The 23,503-nt window shown below is 34.6% G+C and overlaps 2 protein-coding genes across 2 annotated transcripts in view; one reads left to right on the forward strand and one right to left on the reverse strand.

The window, feature by feature from the left end:
• The window catches only part of Octbeta2R (Octopamine beta2 receptor), a 301,658-nt gene that overhangs the window by 17,493 nt on the left and 260,662 nt on the right, over nucleotides 1-23,503 (reverse strand). The gene's annotated exons all lie outside the window — the stretch shown is intronic.
• LOC111514171 (uncharacterized) overlaps nucleotides 13,863-23,503 on the forward strand; it is a 48,912-nt gene continuing 39,271 nt past the window's right edge. Inside the window, 2 exon segments of the mRNA XM_074176712.1 lie at nucleotides 13,863-13,911; nucleotides 13,914-13,974. Of these exon segments, the coding sequence (XP_074032813.1) occupies nucleotides 13,863-13,911; nucleotides 13,914-13,974 (110 nt within the window).

Consider the following 23,503-nt stretch of genomic DNA (forward strand, 5'->3'; position numbering starts at 1 on the left):
AGCGTCCATTAATCCTTCCTAGAAATTACTCCAAGCGAAAATACTCCCATTACTTCCTCTTATCTATTTCCAACTTGAATTGCACGTTTGCCGGGGCAAACCGACCATCCCTCAGATTTATTATTGAAGTGAGTCTTGCTTGGATCTCGTGGGAAAGATTGCCCTAAATAATGTGTAGTTTACGGGCCGATCTTCCATTTTATGGGGCTTTTTCCGCTTTTATGTTGGGTGCTGCTTGCGATATTGGCCAGCCTGATGAGGGTGAACTGGTGGCAATAAAGCAACTATCGCTCTGTGTTTTCGTCGAGTTTTTTCTTGATGACAGTTGCTGAATTATTAGGATCGCGCGGAGAGCTGAGATGAATACTGTATGGAAAAGACCGGGTGTTTTATGTAGCGTGTAACGTGGAGATGAACTACCAGCAAAACTGTCTCTTCGATAACATTTATAAAATAAATTACCGGTTTAACAGAATTGTTGATGGATTTCGAATGCAACAATATAAAGAAGTACTGGAAATGATATTTTTCACGTAAATAGATACCTTATTACGTTCACGCTGTGTATCATAATGTTATAAATTATCCCCAACTGACCTTCTAGGTCAGTTTTCCGATATCGCTGTCGTATATACTTTCATTCTTAGAATAATTGATGATCGAGTGAACAATGTTTTTTATTCAATTAAGATATTTCGAAAACAAACAATAATAAATCACCCCAAGATATAATGGATATGGACAAAAACAGTTTCAGTTCCATTTATAGAAACTATCGATTTGAATGATGACCATTGATATCGCTCCTGATTGAGTTATCATTTTCGTTGGTACATAATAAAGCAATCCATAATGAGACTTTAATGAGTTTCCATATGAAGACTCACACATGCTGAGGCTTGTGAAAAGTTTAAAAACTAAAAAACACCCTTTTGGAGAACATCTAACTAAAAAGTTGAAAATATGTTTTTCAAATAAGCATAAAACAATAACGAACAAAAAATATGACACAAAGCGCCCACGCTTTTTTCACAATAATACTACTATTTTTCGTTTGTTATTGTTTTAAGCTTATTTATAAAGAATTATTTTTAACTTTTCAGTTCGATATTCTTCAGAAGCATGTTTTTCAGTTTATGTAAACTATATTTGGTTTTCATTTTTTAGTTTCGTATGCTATAAAAGCGTGTTTAGTCTTTTTAAACTATATTTATTTTATCTAAACTTTGGGATCAATCAGCCGTATAACAGGAACAGCCCTATAACAGGAAAAAATTCTTGATGGGAATCATGAGAAACTAATGAAACATACTTATTTTATGAGATGTCAAGATCTTGTGCTAGTCAACTGTGAAACTTCATATCAGTGGAATAGTGTAAACATTGAATTCGAACGCAAATCATTTCTGGCGACGCACATAATCACTATTTCATGTAGAAATCATTAGTGTGAGCAAGACGTCTTTACATTTCGTTTTTGCGTTTTGGACGGGACTGTCAGAGGAACGATTCCATCACGGAAGTTGGTAAAGAACAAATGGAAGCGCAGACCGTTCCTCTAGAATGAAGTCAATTACACAACTTCGGTGTTGTTGAGGATATAGTTTCGTATTATGTTCTGGTTGGAACTTGAAACAGTTTAATTATGGAATACTTTGGTGAACTGTGATCATTAGACGTATAATCAGGACCAGCGACCCGCTCCGGCCCCGCACATGAGCAGTGCTGATACTAAATGTAAGTTCACCCACCAGAAATCTAACGGTATGGACAAGCAGTGATGAAAAGATAATTTTGTTTCAAGGGCACCCCTTTTGACACCGCGGCTGGTGCACTAGTTGAACAATTTGAAAATCCTTTCTTATAGCATACCTGCAACTTAAAACGAACCTAGTTACACAATTTCAGCCTCCGAAAATGTAGCGGTACAGAGAAAGAGTGCTGAGAAGATAATTTTCAGATGTGAACGCGCACCTTTTACCCCCACGGGGGGCGCCCCAGTTGGAATATTTGAAAATCCTTTCTAAGACCTAAGAAGCACCTATATACCAAATTTCAGCTCCGTAGGACCTAAAAGAAGAAGATGTCACTGATTTCTGAAAATCTGTATCGATTGTATTTCTTGTTTAATATAGAGGCTTTCAGAATTCATATACAGGTTGGGCCATCGAAAACTTGACATGGAGGTTTTGGGTACAAATTTTGCAAATCCGAAAAAACGCTCAGACAGGTCGATTTTTATTGGGAGGGGGACAGTTTTTCCCTCATTTACATCGTCCTCACTTCAACCCCGGAGCAGAGGGGTGAACAACCCTTGGAATTTTAATAGGGAATAAGGGGGGAGTCGCACATCGTTTGAAAGATCTTGAAATTTAGTATATGTATAATGGAGCAATTTTTACCTTCCTTTGTCTGAATGGTGACAAAATGTAGGAGAAATCAAGACTTATATGTCAAAAAGATAAGAAGAATTATTTTTTAATCATAATTATCTCTAGACAACAAAATAGCAAAAAAAAATTTTCAAAAATATTGAATTTCTATATTTGTTTAAAACAATTTAATAAACAAATCACGTAGAAAATTCATATCCTATGTTGATAACTGCCATTGTTTAATGTGGAAACAGACATAGCTTGAATATCAATTGAAAAAAAAATTCAACAAATTTTTACATATTTCATTTTGAAATAGTTATTAAAAATCATAATTTACAAATTATTGAATTTTTATGAATTTTTATCACAGGATCGTATGAAGTGTATATATATATATATATATATATATATATATATATATATAAATATATATATATATATATATATGTATATATATATATATAAAGGGCTCCACGAAGTTTAATATTTATAGGTAAATTATTCATACCTTTTATCCCATTATTCATGCCAACGGAGATTGGGAAAAAATTCGTTAGTTAACAATTGAATATTTTTTTGAAAAATGGTAATAAAACTTTTTTTCTACGGGACTCGTAGTGTTACAAGTGTTAAGGACATTTTAAGTAATAAAAAAATTATTTTGATAAACTCTCTTTAGCGGCAGCGCGCGCATGCCGTAACAGCCTCGCGGAACCCTATTTTCAACGTCAAATTAAAATTATAAATAATGGAGATAGAGTTTCGAAAGTTGGAACTTTTTTATCGGAAATTTCTTCCTTTTTAACGAGCTTTTTTTAAAATTGCCTAAATATTAATAGTTTTTGAGTTATTAATGAAAAACTAAATACCATTTTTTTTAATCTTATTGTGTTAATAACAATTGCAATTTTTCACCTGCACCAAAATCCTTCAAAAACATTTTTCTAGAGGTGATACCGAATCGAATGCGCTATCGATCATATTTTTAGGACCTTTATTTCTTTCTTTCATGTTTTTGAACTTGTTGATTAGATACACTATTTTGTCATCGGTCAAATTCAGCCTGATTTAATGCCAGAGTCATGAAAAATAGGAATTTTCGAATAACTTCCACCCAGAGAAGTGGAGGAAATTGAAACTATGTTATATTCCACACAATAATGGCATCAATACGTTTCTAGAACGAATACACACACTTTTATTTCATTTCAAATCAGAGATAGAAACTAATATAAATGCTTCGTAAGGAAAAAAAAATGTAGACAAGGAAGTATATTTTGATTTGGTTTGATTCGAAGCAATAAAAAACGACAATGGGAAGTGGTATATAATAAATGGAAGAAAATGAAGAAGGAAATGCCAAAGACAGAAGTGGCATACCAATAATGTACATCCGTTGCACCTGCCTCCATTTTAAATGAATGTCAATACTACTACACTATTTCGTAACTCCAGAAGGAATCGATGTATTACCCGCTTTCTACCCATAAATCACTATTATTGTAGTTTGCTAACGATCCTCCTTCCATTCATTGATTTCCATTTACTGGTCATCCATCTTTTATCTCACAAACGGAACTGTCCAAGTTCCTGTTTGCGAATAAACGGCACTTACTCGCAACCTTGTTTTCGCCAAGTTCTGCCCGAAATCCAATTTAGCACTTGGAACGTATTCCACTTTACACAAATGAAAATCATTGACAGCAGAAATTGATAAACAGATGGTCCTTCCTTCATTCACTTACAGGGGGTTGTTTACCGCACACCAGTCAAACGAAATCAGGGACGAATTCTGATAACAGCAGGAGAGATCTCATAAACACCAAACGGCATTAAATTATTTTCACATTTGGATGTTCGAATGGAAAAGTTGTGGTCTCAGTTTAGAATCTATCTACAGGGTGTTGATTTAGTATGTACCATATGTTCAACAAACGATTCTTTAGGTGATTTTAAGACGAAATGTTCATATAAACATGGGTCTGCAAATCCTTCGTTCTCAAGATACAGGGTGTAAAAATTAAAATGAAAAAAATTATTCGTAAATATCTTGAATATCCTTTACCTAATTTTGTTGTAATTTGGCAATGGTATTCATATCATTAAGAAACTAATTTAGCCCGGACGTAATTCAGTGTCCAAGTCCAGTGGCGTCTCGAGCGGGATTTGAACGAATATTTTTGACTCAAAAATGTACGCCACTGACTTATGTGTAATTTTTATTATTTATTTGGATTGAGCAATTAGAAATACAACTTTTTTGTATCTTGATTTTTTTTTTGTATATTGCTTAGCCGAACAAAATCGACCTAACTGCATATCACTGGACCTCACAAGGAATAATTTGAAGAATTGAATGTTTTTTTTGGAAATTATTATTTTAACAATTTTTCATTACTAATTATGTAACAATACATACAATCCAGGGATATGCAATTAGGTCGACTTTTTTTTCTTAAAAGCTAAGCAAGATACGAAAAAAAAATCAAGAGACAAAAAAGTTGTATTTCTGATTGCTTGATCCAAAGAAACGATGAAAATTGCACAAAAGTCAGTGGCGTAAATTTTTAGGTAAAAAATATTCGTTCAAATCTCGCTCGAGACGCCACTGGACTTGCAAAATTACAATTGAAGTAGGTGAAGGATATTTAAGATATTTACGAATAACTTTTTTTTTATTTTTATTTCAACAACTTAATTAACACTCAGTATATCAATATACTAATATAAATGTAAAAGTTTGTGTGGATGTATGTATGTATGTTTGTGGCTCTTTCGCGCCTGAACGACTGAACGGATTTAGATGAAACTTTACATTAATACAGCTTATACATTAGAATAACATATAATTACAATTAATAAAGGTTTTGTGTATTCTTGACCATAATATAATGATTAGTATTGAATAAGTCAAAAAAATTCTTGATCCCTGAGAGCTATCTCGGCGTGCGCTGCCTATACATTCAGAGTTACATGCAGATAATATACCGTAAGTACATGTGTAAGAATATCTGTCAGATTCATATAAAAATTGATACAATTGTCGTGTTAAGTATTCAATACAGAAAAACTCCGTCGTTTATACTAAGTAATATGAACGAATCGTTTAAAAGTTTAACTTGATGTAATGCAGTGAGCCATTACGCGTCGCGTCTACTGTAAGACGACGGGGGACGATGCACGGGGTAGAGGGGCCATTGAGCGCCATCGCCGAGTACGCGACCCGAATGCGGGCACACGCGTGTGGGAAGACGTCGTTGACGGTTGTAGTAGTATTGCGAATTTCTTTATTAGTGACATAATTCGATTCTCGAAGCTATTCACTACAAAGTACAGTACGCATATTTTCAAAGTATCCATGCTGAAGGTGATTTCAATCACCTTCATTATGATCCATTATGATGTATTCAAAAAACACACTCCAATGTGAATTGGTGTAATTATCCATAAACCATCTCACACAGACATTATACAGAAATCATCTATACATCCATATCAACATAAAGTGGCAGCAATTAATAGTATGATTCACAGACTACTGGATATTCCACTTTTAGAAAGCAATTTTCAAAGAGGCATATTGCTTTCAACAACGATTACGAGGTGGATATTATTGATTCAATCCTTCATTAAAAATTGCAGAAACAAGTTCCAAACCAGGTCTAACCAGTTTCAAAGAATGATACTTAATATCAAGTTCAGTTTTTCAAAGCCAAGAATTGGACGTAGCCTACAAAACAAAAAATGATTGGAGTAAATTCATTAAAATCAATAGTTATTTATTATACAAGGGAAAAAATTATATAAAAAATTATACAAGCTCGAGAGCTAAAATCTAATATTTTTCCGTGTATAATACACAATTTTTTTCTGTGACGGAAAAAACGGCGATTTAATATCGTAACAAATATATTATTACAATATGTTAAAATCAGAAAATTATATCGATGTGGAATTTGAATTTTTGAACAGGTATAGGCTGTTGCTAGGAAACCAATCAATAGAAAATCAAATATCTGTCAATTATTTGTGAAATTATAAAACAACGATAAAAATAAAAACAACAATAAAAATCAATTGGCGCTCCGGGGCGACTTCATTGATTACAGTGGCCCATTTGCTTCTTCAGCTGCAGGAAAACCCGGAAAAACCTGCAGCACCACTTCATCTGAAGATCTTGATCTGCCAATGCCCTCTCTCTCTCATAAAACAGAATGTAGGGTGTTTCCAGAGGCTTTAATAGATTCAATACATCGCCAGAACACTTCGTGACACGACTATCGTCAAACTTAAACCAGTCCGTTCCTGTCAATTTAATTCTGTGATTTAATTTAAAAATTGTGGTCAGTAGTTATTTTGAAAAATGTCTAATTCCGAGTTTTCTCTGACTCAACCACAGTTAGTAGAAGCAGCGAAAGTAGCGTCATAAAAATTATAGCCAGCTAAGTCGCGGAAAATTCATGAAACCTCGTATTCAAGATTCATGGAAGGGAAGATGAAAAAGACATGCAGTTCTTTCTCGGAGACGGTGTTATTGGCTTATTTTTTGAACTGGCACAACAACAAAAGCCATCAACAGTGTGGTCGAAATATTTTTGATTAAAAGTATGTTTCAATCCAATAATAATATAGACATTCCAAAATATTTCAAAATAATTACATTTCTGAAACGAAATGGAAAAGGTTACACACCCAAGAAAGCTGCGATATTTACGAGTACACATGTTAGTGACTTTTTAAATATTCCTCCCGATGAAGTTTATTTAATGGCCAAGGTTGTTGTTGTATTTGGGATTGCAGGAGCTTGTCGAATTTGTGAAATCAGCCAGGTAACATTAGATGATATTGAAGATTCGGGAACGTTTTTAATTGTGAAACTCAAGCAAACAAAGAATGATGTGAACAGGTGATTTGTAGTTACCGAAGAATATATTAAATTCTACCGAATGTACATAGCCCTTCGTCCAGCAGCAGCAGCAAAGGATCGCCGCCTGTTTTATGCATATCGCAATGAAAAATCATCAATCAGGTTGTGGGTAACAATTAGTTGTATGAAGTACCTGAATCAGTGGATGATTTTCTTCAACTTGGAAATGCCAATTCATATACAGGTCATTCATTTCGAAGATCGTCTGCTACACTTTTAGTTGAATCTGGGGGAGACTCGATAACACTGAAGAAACATGGCGGTTGGAAGTCATCAACGGTCGCTGAAGGGTATGTTGATGAATCGGTAGCACACAGGACAGAAAGAGGTTATGAAGTGTTTAGAACGTTTGGCAGTGCTGAAATAACACCCACACCCGATTTGCGACCTGGTACATCAACGGCAGTTGTGGCCATGGCAGAAAAAATATAATTTCACCACAAGGAAATTCGACTGTTGTACCAAATAGTTTAAGGAACATATCATTTCATCCGTGAAAGAAGTACTCACTTTTTTCCCGCGAAAAAAAGTAAATTCATAAAAAGTGTAATTTTGTTACCTGTCACCAGAGATAAAATGTCAAAATTTTTTCCCGGCACAGATAAAAAAGATAAAACTTCAGTGTCAGAGAAATCGAGAGTTCTCAAGTTGACTTTTGGTTCTTGTCCAAAATATCATATCGGACAAACCAGAAGACTTCTTTTCAAAATAATCAAATCAACATTGACGAATCGTCTTTTGAACAGGTTCAAAACCCACCCTTTTTGGTGTGTTCAAAAATCAATTGATGTAAAAATGAAAGATTATTGCTCGAACATCAAATAGAATAAATTGTTCGTCTTCACTGAATTTAGTTTGCAACGAAAAAATTTGTAATTAGGACAGATCTTAAAAGTAGGTAAAATGATTGCTCAAGTAAAAATTGTTATTCATTATTCTACACTCTCAAGAGTTGTTACTTGTAAATAGTTCAGGTGATGAATTCATTATGTAGAAAATAGCTAGGTAGTAATATTCATAATGATTTAAATTACGACACAGGATTTGTATAAACAATATATTGACATTGAAGTGTTGTTTTTCAATGTGAAATGAGAAAAACTTTGGTAAACAAGTCAGATTTTCATCAGTCTTTCATTCAGTGTGTCCACAATATATCAACTCTGAAACTCGAACATTTTCACTTTGTTCTATTACCCACAGACGAAGCCTCAAAAATACAAATCACGTTTGTAACTGGTATTTCCGGAAATGATTATTTTGACATTGCTTTGAAATTGGAGGATAATAACGTTGAGGATCAGAAATACTTAGGAATTCTCGATAAAGGTTGTAAGGGATGATATAGAGAGTTTCAGGCTCCGATGAACCATAAACACAGATTTTTCCGAGCTAACCTTCCTGCCAGTGGCGTGGAAGATATGGTGTTTGCGGAGTCAATCAACGAAGGGAAATAGTCGGAAATGAATTACGATATCTGTAAAAAGAAGCGGTAACGTATATTTGATAGGGCCGTTCTACAACGTACAAATATTCATGCTTTCTTGTTTATTCATCAGGAGTCTACGAAGTAGTAATGCATACATTCATTGCAAAATGAATAATGGATACATACAGGGTATTTCAAATTCGATCCTCACCATTGTGATCTCGGAAACTATGAGATATACGAAGATGGTTATTTTGGGGCGAAGTTGCGCATACACCTTATTAACAATACGCCGCCACACACGGCAAAACAGCCTATTTACGACGACAAAAGTCAAAAAAATAAAGTTATATTTTGAATAAAATTTTAATGCCAAACCGATCTCAAATATCCCTTATATCCAATACAAGATTAGGTTTTTTCTAGAAATGCCCTAATCCATGAGGCAGGTAGCCAAACGTTGAGTTCTTTCATCGCCCTTACTCGGCTCATCAGTTCTGTCCCAACCGTAGTATCGATTTGTTGTGTTTTTGTGAAGTAATAGTGCATTAAGTGGAATATTTTCAATATGGATATTTTACCTTGTGGTAAGTACATTGTAATTTCAATATAATTATATAGTTATAGAAATATCCTAGTTAAATATTCGAACATATCCGTTGAATGCACATTTTTTTTTGTTGTTTGCCTTAGTTTGACCAGATTTTCAAAAAAAGTTCCACATTGTTCCGGTTAGAAAAAGTGAACAAACATAACCCACGTGTCTGAACTTTAGTTCGCAATAGTTTTTAGCACCCCTTTTTGCCACATTTTCACATAATTCGTCATTTTTCACAGGTAGTCAGACAGTCGATGACGCTGTGGCGTTGCCGAAAATAACCAGAAAAGAACTGTTCTTGATACTGAGGAGCGAAAGTTTGTTCAAGTCATCGATACCTAAGTGCAATAAACGATTGTTTGATTACATTGTCGACAAATACAACATTGAGGATTGTCCATCAACAACAGAAAAAGCATTGAGAATTAAAATAAAAGTTTTCATCACGAAGTTGAGGTCTAAATGGGGAGAATGCCACAACATGCAAGAACGATTCTTTGACAAACATGCAAGGTGGTTGAGCGAAGAATTCCAAGTTCCTCAATTTTCGAATATTGAAGCAGTTACACCTAGGAGAAAAAGAATCCAAGGCAGACCAAAAAAAAGTTTTGAGGAGTGTTCTCTGCGCACAAAACAACGAAATGTTCGAACTTTTGTCGACAATGTATCTCCTGAGCAACTTTCTTATGCTGCCGAATCCAGCTTAGTTAAGACGGGAAGAAAAAAAAAACTGCGAACGTTATAAAGCTTGCTCTCGAAACTTCACCAAGGAGTTTGAGAAAAATGAAGCATGTGAAAGAAATACCTTCATTACAAAAATACAGCCCGGAAGAAGCTTTGGCACTCATTATTTATACGAATCTTATCAAAGAACATTACATTAATATTCAGAGAGGTGCCAAAACAAGAGGGGCCAGTATTTATCCTGCTTACAATACCATTTCAGAAGTGAAAAAAAAAATGTTACCCAAATAGTATTATAATTTCTGAAAGCAAGGCTGCGATACCTCTTTAAGATCTCTTGGACTTGACAATCCGCCAGTTATTCGAAGTCTAGAGTGAAGTTCTTCAACTGCATCTCCCTACTGAAGGAACGCAGATTGATGTCCATTATAAATGGGGCTTGGATGGGAGTGGATGTCACAGTATTTACAAGCGAAATTTAACAAATGATCCAAGTACTCAGATTCCAATATTGTCATTAGTACAATCGTGCCACTAGAAATGTCAGTTGTGCATAGAGAACAAAAGTTTATATTCTGGAAGAATTTCAGTCCATCTTCGACAAAATACTGTCGCCCTATATGTTTCAAGTTTGTAAAAGAAAATATTGAAACCACAAAGCAAATGTATGGATTCATTATGCAGCAAATTCAAAATCCTGCTGAACGCAGAAAAAAGTATTCAGTTTAAGCATATACCCAAATGCACAACGATGGATGGGAAAACGTGTAATGTGTTGACGGACACAGCGTCAACACAGGCTTGTAATATATGTCGAGTCACACCAAGAGATACAAATGACATTGAGAAAGTGATAGCTAGACCATGCAACATTTCTGCATTCAAGTTTGGAATCTCAATTTTGCATTCATACCTCAGGTGCTACGAATATCTTTTGCACATAGCCTATAAGATGGGATCAAAACAGCGGCAAGCAAGAGGAGATACAGCAAAAAACGCAGTGAAGGAAAGAAAAAAACATATCACTGATCTATTTTATGAGAAGATGGGTCTACTTGTAGATCAGCCAAAGCAGGGTGGAGGAAACTCAAATGACGGGAACACCGCAAGAACATTTTTTGACAATTCCTCTATTGTTGCAGAAATAACAGGTCTGGATGAGAATCTATTGAAGAGATTTGCCAACATATTGAGCACAATATCCAGTTGTCACTATATAAAACTAGACATTTACGAATCTTACTGTCTAGAGACTGCAAAACTTTGCGTGCAAAATTACGGGTGGTACAAGATGAGTGCTTCTGTTCACAAGCTGCTTATTCACAGTAGTGACATAATAGCCTGTTTGCCATTACCTGTGGGACAACTTTCAGAAGATGTTTTGGAAGCAACCCAGAAAGAATATAAAAACATTCGAGTCTCCCATTCCAGGAAAACGTCACGGATAGATACAAACACAGATATCATGCATTGGATCCTGATAAATTCGTATCCAGTAATAACTGCCAAACGTCATAAGTATACCAGGACAAAAAAAGTAATGAAGATGGGTCATCAATGATCACAATTCCAGAATTTTTAACACACTGACTTTCTTTCGAGCCAGTCCCTTCGAGGAATCAGGCATATGTTGAATCGAATTTTCGACACTAGCAATGACATCCTCAATGACTTTCTCGGAAGACGGGATGCCAAATTTCAAAACGTTGATCTCTTCTTTATCAAAAGATCGTGATGAATGATTTTCGATAATGTTTATGACTTCATGGGTAGCTTCTTTCGGTTCAGTAGAAATTATTATGGAAAAGTTATTATTATAAAATAAATATTGTACGTGTACAAAAAATTCTCAATATTTATTGAACGATATTCCACTTCAACGGCCTGTCACATTCACCGATCTAGGTGTTACCTCCGACACAAAACTTTCCATCGCACCATAGATTGGAGCCATTCTTTCTGCTGCAAACAGAATGCATGGATTTATAGCACTAATCTGCAGATATTTCACTGATCCATCTACATCGAAAACCTTATACTATGCTTTCGTCAGATCAAAATTACAATATGCATCCATAATCTGGAATCCATCTCAACAGTTGTATACAGAGAAAGTTGAATCAGTACAATGTCGTTTCCTTAAACGTCTCTCCTACAGATGAGACAATATCTATTCACCAATTGGATTTCCTCATGATGTATTGTTAGCTAGACATGCTATGAATAGCTTGAGTTGCCGTCGTGATTGTCACTCTACAATTTTTCTTTTCAAACTGAATAATAATTTGATTATTGGCCCACATATTCTGTGAAAACTGAATTTCAATGTACCTAGACGAACCTCTAGAGTGGGTAATCCTTTTTATCTGCCAACACCATGTACAAATACTCTGAAACGTTCACCTCTGCATAACATGTGTGTCAAATGCAATTCTGCAAGTTGTCAGCTTGACATTTTTTACTGTTCCATCTCTGAGATTACGTCTTTTTACTTCAGCTAACTCTATGTGTATTGTTTGTATCTTATAACTTATTGTAATTGTATTGCATTGTGATTTGACTTATATTCATGTTCTGTAGTTGGCTGTCACCCATAGAACATTGAATAAATGGATAAATAAATCAAGTAAAGCTTCTTCTAGCTCAGGCGTTGTTACAGTTTCTGGTCTTCCACCACCTGCGTTTTCATGAAAACTCTCTGTTCCACATAATGTCTCATGAAGCGTTCTAAAGGTTTCAGTACATGGAATTACTCTGTTGAAATTTCTGCCCTGGTAAATTCCCCGTACCTTTTCCACATTTCCATTTGCTATTCTGTTTGAAAAATCTCTTTAGAATCTGTTTTTTCGTTAATCAGCTGTTGCCCCCATACGAACGACAACTCTCAGAAGTTGAAAAACTTGTGACGCCTATCAGAAAACAACTACTTCCCTGGCTAATACTACGAAGGGCATTGGATTATACCCGACAGTTGTTTTCTGATAGGCGTCAGTCCATTCAACCTACTGTGTAGGTATATTCGAGACTGGCTTGAATGTTTGAAGTTCATTTCTTTAGATTTGTTTACTGCCATTCTTCAAGCATAGCCCACCAACTAATAAAAACGTTTTTCTTCCTTATTCAGATGAATCGGGCAAATTACGGATATGCAGTTGGTTAGTACCTCGTCCACTAGATGGAGTGACATTTTTTCGTTCGCTACAACTTAAGAAGAGGAATGAAATACTCTGAAAGAATTCCGATTTTCAATTATGGAATATCATTGACTTTAGGTCGATGATGGCCACTATCTTGCACTGATGAGTGGCTAATGAGCCCGAAACCGGTCTGCAAGTGTGCCCGTTCCAAAATTGAAGGTCGACTCTTTTAGTTGTATTGCCAATTGCATATCCAGGAAATTTTCTGTGAAGATTCCCGCACTGACGCCTGTCGGATATTATCCAACGCCCTTCGTGGTATAAGCCAGGAAAGTAGTTGTTTTCTGATAGGCGTCAGTCCTTTTAACCTACTGTGTAGGTATATTCGAGACTGGCTTGAACGTTCAAAGTTCATTTCTTTAGATTTGTTAGTAGAAGTATTCATGATGTAATCACTGCTCAATGACAACTCTGACTTTTACTTATATGACAACACTATCACTGTCAGCTGGTTTCCAAAGCAGGTGTTCATGATATGTAAGTTTGTATCATAATTTTCTTAAACCATATCGAATCTTCCAATTTATAGAATGACTAAAGGAAGTGAAATGTGCTGCCCTGTTTTTCCTCAAATTGAATCAGCCTAACCCAAAATTCATTGAGGCCGTGCAACATCTCAAATTGAATGAATCAAATGAGATTCATCAGAATGGATAGCAAACGACTGTATTTTCAGCAGCAATCTTTTCTGATTCGCATCAAAAAAATCGAACTCCACAAAGCCCAAATGGAAGCACTCGACCGGATCAAAATGATATGGGGTTTGTTCGAGTAGATAGAGGACATTAGGTCGTAAAGGATAATGGCAAGGCATTCAAAAGGACAGACGGATGCTGTCAACCGCATTATATAAAATAATTGAGAGAAAATCGAACTGGGCTCCGATTTCCTATTGAATATCACAAAGCCGGCATATTTCGAATTATCTTCGCAGACTGGTTCCATAAAGGAGGATGATGATTGAAAATTCTTTGAGATATTCTATACTAATCAAGAAAATAACGATAATGATGGATTTGTGATGGGGAAATTGGGGTCCAATCTTTATGTTCCACATTTAAACTCGGAGAAGAAGGGAAAGTTGGATGATGGAAATCAACTGGATTGGTCTGTATTTGAATGAAAGGAAAATAATCATATTATTAAAATGATGAAACTTGATCTTTTGATATTTCCAACGAAATTGATGAACTATACCAGGATAAATATTATTGGAGTTTTTTCCCAACACGAAATCGTTATTTTCAACACCTCGACACGTGTTTCGATCACCAAGTGTTCATCTTCGAAGAGGAAGATTAAAACTATAAACTAACGCGAAGCTAACCCTATTAATGCTATATAGATATCCCATACAGGTGAATCATACAGGTGTACCACCCATACAGGTATACCAACCTTAATTAATTTTACAATTTTTCCTTATCTATTATTTTACAATATATGTTTAACTGTTATAGCTGTATATAGAACAATTTTCAGCTATATAAAAATCAATTTTACAATATTGCCTGTCTCGATTTATTTTTGCAATGTGTCCTTCTGTAGTAATCAGTAAACCCAACAATATTATTTTAACAAGCTATATATTATGCTCTTTGGTATAGGTCCGTCATTGTTATTCATAATATTATTGTGTTTACTTATTTCTACACTCTCATAGGCATCTAGTTGCCTGTTGTTGTTAACTTGTCTAACTAATCTTAATGAACCTTACATTCAATTTCGTAAATTCCAGACTTTTTCGAATTCTCGACTTTGTCTTTTGGACATTCCGAAAGGCTCTGTAGTGTGTGACTCGTTTCAAAAACCACCTTCATACCTAGGTTCTTGAAAATCTTTCTAAAGTTTCTCGTATATTGGTGGTATTGAACTGAGATGTATTTATCTTGGTTTTTGTCCTTTCTGAAAGTCGAGATTTCGTTCACTCTTAACCTAAACTTCTTCTTCCTTATTATGTAATGTACAATACCCGTCGAGAAACCGTTAGTGGCTGCTATTTCCTGTATTGTACGTCTTTCTTTTGTGAACCTATCATGTGTTAGAGGAAAAGTCAAAAGATGATGCACTAAAAAATTTAACACAGCACGTTTGTGCTGTCCACAGTGATGTGAACTTGTTCCTTTTCTAAATATATCGTATTCTAACCCTCCATATTGGCTTCTCATTACCAAAACGTCAAGAAATGGTAGTTGTCCCTTATTTTCTAACTCATACGTGAATTTTATTGATGGACATCTATTATTTCAAATGGAAATAAAGTCCTCAATATTCGATTTTTTGGTATCGAATATCGCGAAAATATCATCCACATACAAATCCTAGGAAACTACTTTGACTTTTCTTTGGTTTCCATTTCGAATCTGCTCATGAACAGGTCTTCCAGGTAGGGGGACAAGGGGTTTTCCATGGTTTAGATAGGCAATATTGTAAAATTGATTTTTATATAGCTGAAAATTGTTTTATGTACAGCTATAACAGTTAAACATATATTGTAAAATAATAGATAAGGAAAAATTGTAAAATTAATTTCGGTTGGTATACCTGTATGGGTGGTACACCTGGATGGTTTACCTGTATGGGATATCTATATAGCATAAATAGGGTTAGCTTCGCGTTAGTTTCTAGTTTTAATCTTTCTCTTTGAAGATGATCACTTGGTGATCGAAACACGTGTCGAGGTGTTAAAAGTAACGATTTGATGTTGGGAAAAAAAACTCCAGTAATATTCATTACCACACCAAAGGTTCCAAACAGTGCATCTTAAGTGTATACCAGGATAGATAAACGTTTCGATCAATGAGTTTCATAAACTTATTGATAAGTCAGGACTGTTAGAATTTTGAAGTTGCCTGATTTGAAAAGTAAAATTGTCTTCAAGTCATCGACAGGAACAATTTATTCAGGCCAGTCTCAACTCCCTAAACTGTAGGTTAATGGACTGACACCTATCAGAAAACTGCTACTACCCTGGCTAATACCCCGAAGGGCGTTAGATTATATCCGACAGATGTTAGTGCAGGATTTTTCATTGAAGTTATTCCTGCAACAGCATATGCAGGAATAATATACAAAATACTGTATATCAAAGAGGTAAAATTTCACTCATATAGAACACTGTCGTCCTCAATGGTGAAAGTTCGATGGTTCTGGACAAGACACATGCTTCATTGCCTCTTTAGCACCAATCTGGATAACATTTAAAGTTAAAGAATTCATTTCATTAATGAAATTACGACTTTATGTTAGGAATGTGTCGAATCTACTCATGTTATAGATGATAGTACGTGATGACAATAATTCGCTTGTTTGATTCAATCCCAGTCGAAGGATTCTCGTTAAAATTAAAAGGGGTGTATTTCTGAGGAAAATTACTTTTTAGGAAGAATATTCCCACATAGCACCATATATTCATGGAATATTACTTCTATATGATAAAACGAACGTATATTTTCCAAATATTCATAGAATGTTCTTGTAATATATACATGCCTTCAGAATATTCCTAGAACGTGTTTAGGATGTCTATGAATGGATTATTCTTCCGTGAATATTCTAAGAATATTGTCGATCGAATATACCAAATGGTATATTTTTAGAATTTACCCCTGGGTATATTTCGAAATATTCTATAGGGTATATTACTGAAATTTTAAATCATCTTATAATAACGTATTCAAATAATTCGATATTATTAAAAACAAAAATAGTTGAAGATTTTAATCGAGTGCATAACCTAATGTATATAACCCTTATAGTGTTAACCAGTTTTTGAACTCATCGCAAAGATTCTGATGAATCGCTCCAACTATTGGAAACGACAAAAAAATTTGAATCGTCTAATAAATGAATCAGTTGCATTAATAAATCTGTGGATTCTTATCCTCTTTTTCTTTTTGTATTTGAAATTATTCAATTACAAAGCGACAAATCCTGGCAACAGAGAAATGGGGAAGTGAAGTATTGGAGTAAACGTTTCTCATTGGTCAATTGAAGTGTAGTGCGCGACAGTCGAAGCTCTGTGGAAGCGGCTGCCCCTTAACGCTTGACAGCTTTGTTTTGATATCGTCAATTGATTCAACATGGCGTTTGGCATTGGTGTTACCATCAATATATCATTTTCTCATGTTTAGTGAAACATTTATAGTTTGAGGCTGTCCAATTTGCAGTACAGCGAATAGTTTGCTTTTGCATCTTCAAACAGTAGAGTTACATATTCAGTCTTTGAGAAAAGTAAGTGAAAGATAATAGTATCGATAATAAAGTCATGGTGCATAACCTAAAATACCTCATTTTGAACCCGAGGAGAGTGGGTGTGTGGGATTTGTTGGTTTGACTAAGTACATGTTCAAACGAGAGTGATTTCAGTTGCGTATTTTCAATAGAGAAAAGTAAGTGAATGACACATTCTTTTGTATCATTTCTTTTCATAATTTTTATCATTCTTTCTCAAGATAGTGTCAATATGCCAAGGAAAAAGAGTTTTACCTGGCCAAGAAACTGAAAACGTAACGAGTACTTTTCAACAACGGGAATGCAAGTTGTTCTCCAGGTCATTAAAAGTTGTAGATGTTCATGAGGAACCTATGAGAAAAATATCTATTTGATTTTCATTCCAATTTTGTTTTTCTACTTCCAAATAGTGATAATGCGTTTAAGGTATCAATAATGCAAGACTGGCTGATGCATTGTTGGATAAAAATCAGGAAATTTATTCTGGTGAGCAAAGTTTGGATAACTTTAAGTAAGTGAAATTCATTGAAGAACCCATCATAGCACTCATTTAAAATACTTCATTTGTGTGTTTAGTTTTTGAAGTGAGAAACCTATATCTATATCTCGCTCATTTTTTCATGTGATACATTTTTTCTTTCTCAATGAAATGATATATTTATTATTTTTCAATTAGTGCTGAGGAGTTCACAGAGTTGTTATTTCAGTATACATTTTGTTGAGAGTAGGAACATTCAAATTCAAATACTTCTAATATTTGTAACATGAAAATATTCAGGAATATTTTATTTAGTGAATGAATATCTCGAATTAGATTTTTTATTTTCAATATTGGTAGTGTTTCTAGTGAAATAATTCAGTGTGTATCGTTTTTGGAATATATTTGTTTATGAATATTATGTGTCTTATCACTTGAGTGGATCTCGCATCAAAATGCAACGAATGCAACTATTTTAAGACTCATTTTACTCATCACATTCTTGGAATATTTCAAATATTCCTAGAATATTCATAAAATATATTTGAAGAATGGTGAAAGAATGGTAATTTTTTTTATATTCCAACAATATACTTAGAATATACGAAATATTTTATGAATATTCCTGGGGTTATATTCGTGGAATATTTTTGATAGAATATACCTTACATATTCTGAGAACATTTCAAGATATTCTATGAATATTCCTCTGGAATATTCATAGCATAATACAATATCCTTGAATGTATATTTATGAAATATTCCTGGAATATCTATTGCTATGTGGGTTTGGCTTTTGACGAATGAGAATAACTTTTCCAACATGCTACTTCTTTCTTTAGATACTATAAATCCACCGTGATATTAATTTTTTAATAACTTCTCTGTAATCATGAATTAACCCACCTGTTTCCACCTATTTTAACATAATTTCGCTAGTAAATCAAGAGGCATATTCGTTTTATTCATTTATTTGAATATAGTTAGGTTCAATCATTGGATTGGATCCAGGTAATACATTATTATTTCTGTTCTGTTTGAGTCTGTTTAAAATCTGTTTTTATCGTTGATCAGCTGTCGCCCCCATACAAACGACAACTCTCAGAAGTTGAGAAACTTGTGCGAGCTAAGGAATAACGAGGTCTCACCTTTCAACGTGTGATTCCTAACACGGTTACAGAATAATTTCAGTTCAACCAGATAAATTCTCTTGAGAAAAATATCTGGTCGAAGCGGGAATCGAACCCACGGTCTTCCGATCGTGAGTCGGGCGCACTACCACCGCGGCCAATTATACTACTAGAGTATTTCATCAATCCTGGCTGAGGGAACTATGATATAGCAGAACCGGTGTCGCGGTTTTATTGAGCTTTTGTTTTGAAAATCACAAAACTGTAATTAAGTTTTGATCGATGTCAATTTACATCAAGTATCGACCAGTTTCGTTCAATAAACTCGAAAGTTTTCATTGCAATGGATATGCTACCGCATATAGAAAGAGATGTTGTAACACCTGGTATATTAGTGAGGAACTAGAATTTTTTTTCAATTCATTCTCAATTCAATTTCACAGAATCATACTCTGACATTTTGACTCGGCAAAGTCAAGATTGATGTTATAATAATCTCCAAAGACATCATCAATAAAGTCGACAATCCTACCGCATAAATTAAATCATTATCAAAGTTTTTCAGTGCATTTCTATTGCACGCAAACGGTTAGCAACGTCTATTTTTAGTAATACCCTCAATGGATATCAAGGTTTATTGGATACGCTGATGTATAGCCGTTCAATTGGCTACGACATGCTGGTAATTGGTTCTCAACTATTCCACGATCGAGCAATTTGATGAATTGTTAGAAGATGTCAACACTTAACATAATTGGCACGAGTTCGAGACGGTACTTGATTACAAAAGGACTGACTTGGGAACTGCGCTTCAGAATCGGTCTGAGTTACTCGCAATATCGTCTTTCACATTGTCAATTTGAACCGTGGTATACGGAATGAAGCGATGGAAAGTTTATCCCAATTTTATGAACGTGGAAATTCGTGGGATTCATATTGTAGCAAACAAAAGCGTTATTCACGGTATTCAACGAGCTTCACGAAATGTTATATGGGCTGAGATGGCGCTGATCTCATTGCATTCACCTTTTTTCAGTTGATACCAACCTCCAAAAGAAATCTGTTGAGATGTCATGATATTCTCATGAGTTTGTGAGTTATTGTGAGTGACACTTCATTGTTAGTTTCTAAACAATGTGTCAAAAATAATTACGTGTTTTAATTTTACACTGCCCCTTGATGGAAAAAAATTATGTAAGGACTCCACCTCATCAGAAACAACAATTTAACGTTGGTTTACTCAGACCCATATGAAACGTCAGATTCACTTCAAGATCCTACGTATACTGTTAGCCGTAGAGATGATAGCCTATCACCAGATGGTGATCAACCAGACGAAACTGAAAACGTTTTGGTAGGTGAAGATGGCGCATAATCCCACGCAAAACAAAGATGAGGTATTTGTTAGTCAAACAGTAAATGTACCAAATCGTTATTTTTACACCTCGACACGTGTTTCGATCACCAAGTGATCGTATTCAAGAGGAAGATAAAACTAATAACTACTCAAAACTGAAACTACTTATACTAATCAGGTACATCATACAGGTAGGTAATCAGTAATACCACCCATACAAGTGTACCACCCTAAATTAATTTTACAATTGGCCTTTCTATTATTTACAATATGTCCTTATGTATGTTTAAATGTTACAGCTATCTATAGAACTATTTTCAGCTATATAAAATTAGTTTCACAATATTGCCTATCTAAATATATTTACAATGTGTCTTTTTGTAGTAATCAGTAAACCCAACAATATTTTTTTTTTATTTGAAATACTTATGATGATTGGGTATGGAGATAGATCGCGAACTCAGATGGAAGTGTGCAATTTGTTTAATGATAAATATCCAGAAAGACCTATAACGCGTTCGACAGTCAGTAAGCTGGAAACAAAATTTCGAGAAACTGGTAAGGTTGCAAATGTACGCAAACCAGGTCGTCCCCCTGCAAATGCTGGTACAGCATTAGATGTTTTACTGAGTTTTGAAGAAGATGCGCACACTTCTGTTTGTAAAGTTAGTCGCGAAATCGGTGTTGGCAAAACAACGGTACAGAAACTATTGAAGCTTGAAAAATGGCATCCTTATGAAATCAAACTTGTGCAAGAATTAAACGAAGATGATCCCGATAGACGACTCCAATTTTGCGAAGAAATGATGGATAAATGTCACCGAGACCCTCTCTTGATACAAAACATTATTTTTTCTGATGAGTCCACTTTCACGTTAAATGGTGAGACGTAATCCTGGAGGTTTTGATGGAAGTTTATGGTTTCAACAGGAAGGTGCACCTCCACATTATGCTGTAGATGTTAGAAGGTACGTAAATGAAATTTTTCCGAACAGGTGGATTGGTAGACGTGGACCCACTGAATGGCCAGCGAGGTCACCAGATTTAAATCCTTTGGATTATTTTCTGTGGGGCCATCTGAAGAATGTTATTTATAAAACGAAACCAGCAAATATTGAAGATGTACAAGTGAAAATTCGAACTGAAATAAACAATATTACGCAAGAAACCATACACAAGGTTCAACAAGAATTTGTACACCGTTTGGGTTACTGTCAAATACAGCAAGGGCTGCAGTTCGAACATTTAATATGAAGTCATATATTCCAGCATATTCTGTCCGCTAGACAATAAGTATTTTTGATAATATTGTTAATTTACCTAATAAAGAATGTTACGCGTTACTTTATTAGCACACACACACAACTACTATATTTTTGTCCAACCTGTACCAATTGGAATCAACATGTGATACATTTTTGGAATCAGCTCAGCTAGAGTAATCCGAAAATTGAGACAAAATGGGGGTGTTCCATTTAAAAAAAAATGACGATGACGTCATTACTTGAACGTAATTCACCCTGTATATTAGATTATTATTTTAAAATACGGTAAATTAACATCAAAAATCGACGTGTTTCAGGATTATTTCTTAAAATGACCTGTTTAGCTAAAAATGAATTTGTTCCATACTTTACAGACACAGTGTATAGAAATATTACTGGAAAGAATATAACCATATCTGAATTTCGACAGAAAATAATAACAAGTTTACTCGAACATACCGAGAATTCTGAAGAGAATGATAATCAACAATTTGCAACTACATCAGCAAAACGACAAAAAATGAACACTCACACTTTTGCAAAAAGAGATGGACCGGCAGTGAAAACAAGAAAATATTGCAGGGGATGTTATAATAAAAAAGTGAAATTTAATCTTAAAAAAAATAAAGTAGAAAAGGTTACAATTTACACTGCGCAAATTGTAAAAATGAACCCCACTATTGTTTGGAATGTTTTACCACTAGTCACAAATAATTCCTTTTTTTCTTCTTCCAAAATTTGTATTTGTTCATTACTCTTAGTGTAGAAATGTACACTCGTTTTCGCTATTTATTCGTACTTATTTCAATAAAGAATACTTGAGTTTTGCATACTTATTATATTTAGTATTGAGAAAAAACCATTATCAATTTTGAAACGGGTAATTTTAGGAGGAGCAATTGGAATCAAAAAATTCATACGAGAGAAATGATCAGCAGTGCCATGGCGGTCATGCTTATATAGCTAAATGCGTGTTAAAGCGGTCGTCTTGTCTGTATAGCTCTCCAAATCAAGTTACTACCGTCGGTCACAGGCGACCTGGCACTGGAGGAAATGTCCTCAAGTGGTATCTAATGACCGCCCTGGTGTTGAAAGTGTTAATTTAATATTCGTTATTACCGTTTCTGATTTGGTTTTATTGCACATTTCATGTACACATTCCCATGCTTTAGAATCATTAATTAGTTTTTGGGAATAGTTTTTCTTTGCCAACTTCAACAGCTTCTCTTATTTTTTTTTGAGTGAAGAATATTGTCCCTTTATTATTGTATCATTTGGATTATTCATCATTTCTTTATATTTCTTATTTTTCTCCTTGATTTTTTCGATAAGTTTAGACGTTATCCATTTTTTCTTTCCAGTGTTTTAATTTTTGATTTTAATTGTAACCGTTTCCTTCTATACATCTTTTAACTATTGCTTGTTGCTTTCGAATCATGAAATAGCTATCAACTGATTTTCCAGACATACTTCGCAGACAAAGGTCTTCTGAAATGTCGAACAATTGAGGATGACTCACTGAATCGAACGCTTTCACAGTGTCTTTGAAAATACAAGTAGATCTCTTACTGGCATCTGAGTTCTTCAACATTTTTGATGTTCGGTGGTAAATATCATCCTGTTTTTATTTATTTCCTTGAAAACCGTAAAAATTCCATATACGGTTTGGGGCTAATACGAACATCATAGACATTCGGAAATAAAATTTCCAGTTACCCTTCCACTGGGTTGAAATTGATCGATGCTCTTTCTGTTTTCTAGTGAATATTTCATGAAGATCTGACCTCGAGGTCATTAATATCACCCGACGTTTACTAATAACTATAA

This window comes from Leptinotarsa decemlineata, unplaced genomic scaffold (assembly GCF_025532065.1).
Source record: "Leptinotarsa decemlineata unplaced genomic scaffold, Ldec_3_MD MMD2_tig00002082_RagTag_RagTag, whole genome shotgun sequence".
NCBI lineage: Eukaryota > Metazoa > Arthropoda > Insecta > Coleoptera > Chrysomelidae > Leptinotarsa > Leptinotarsa decemlineata.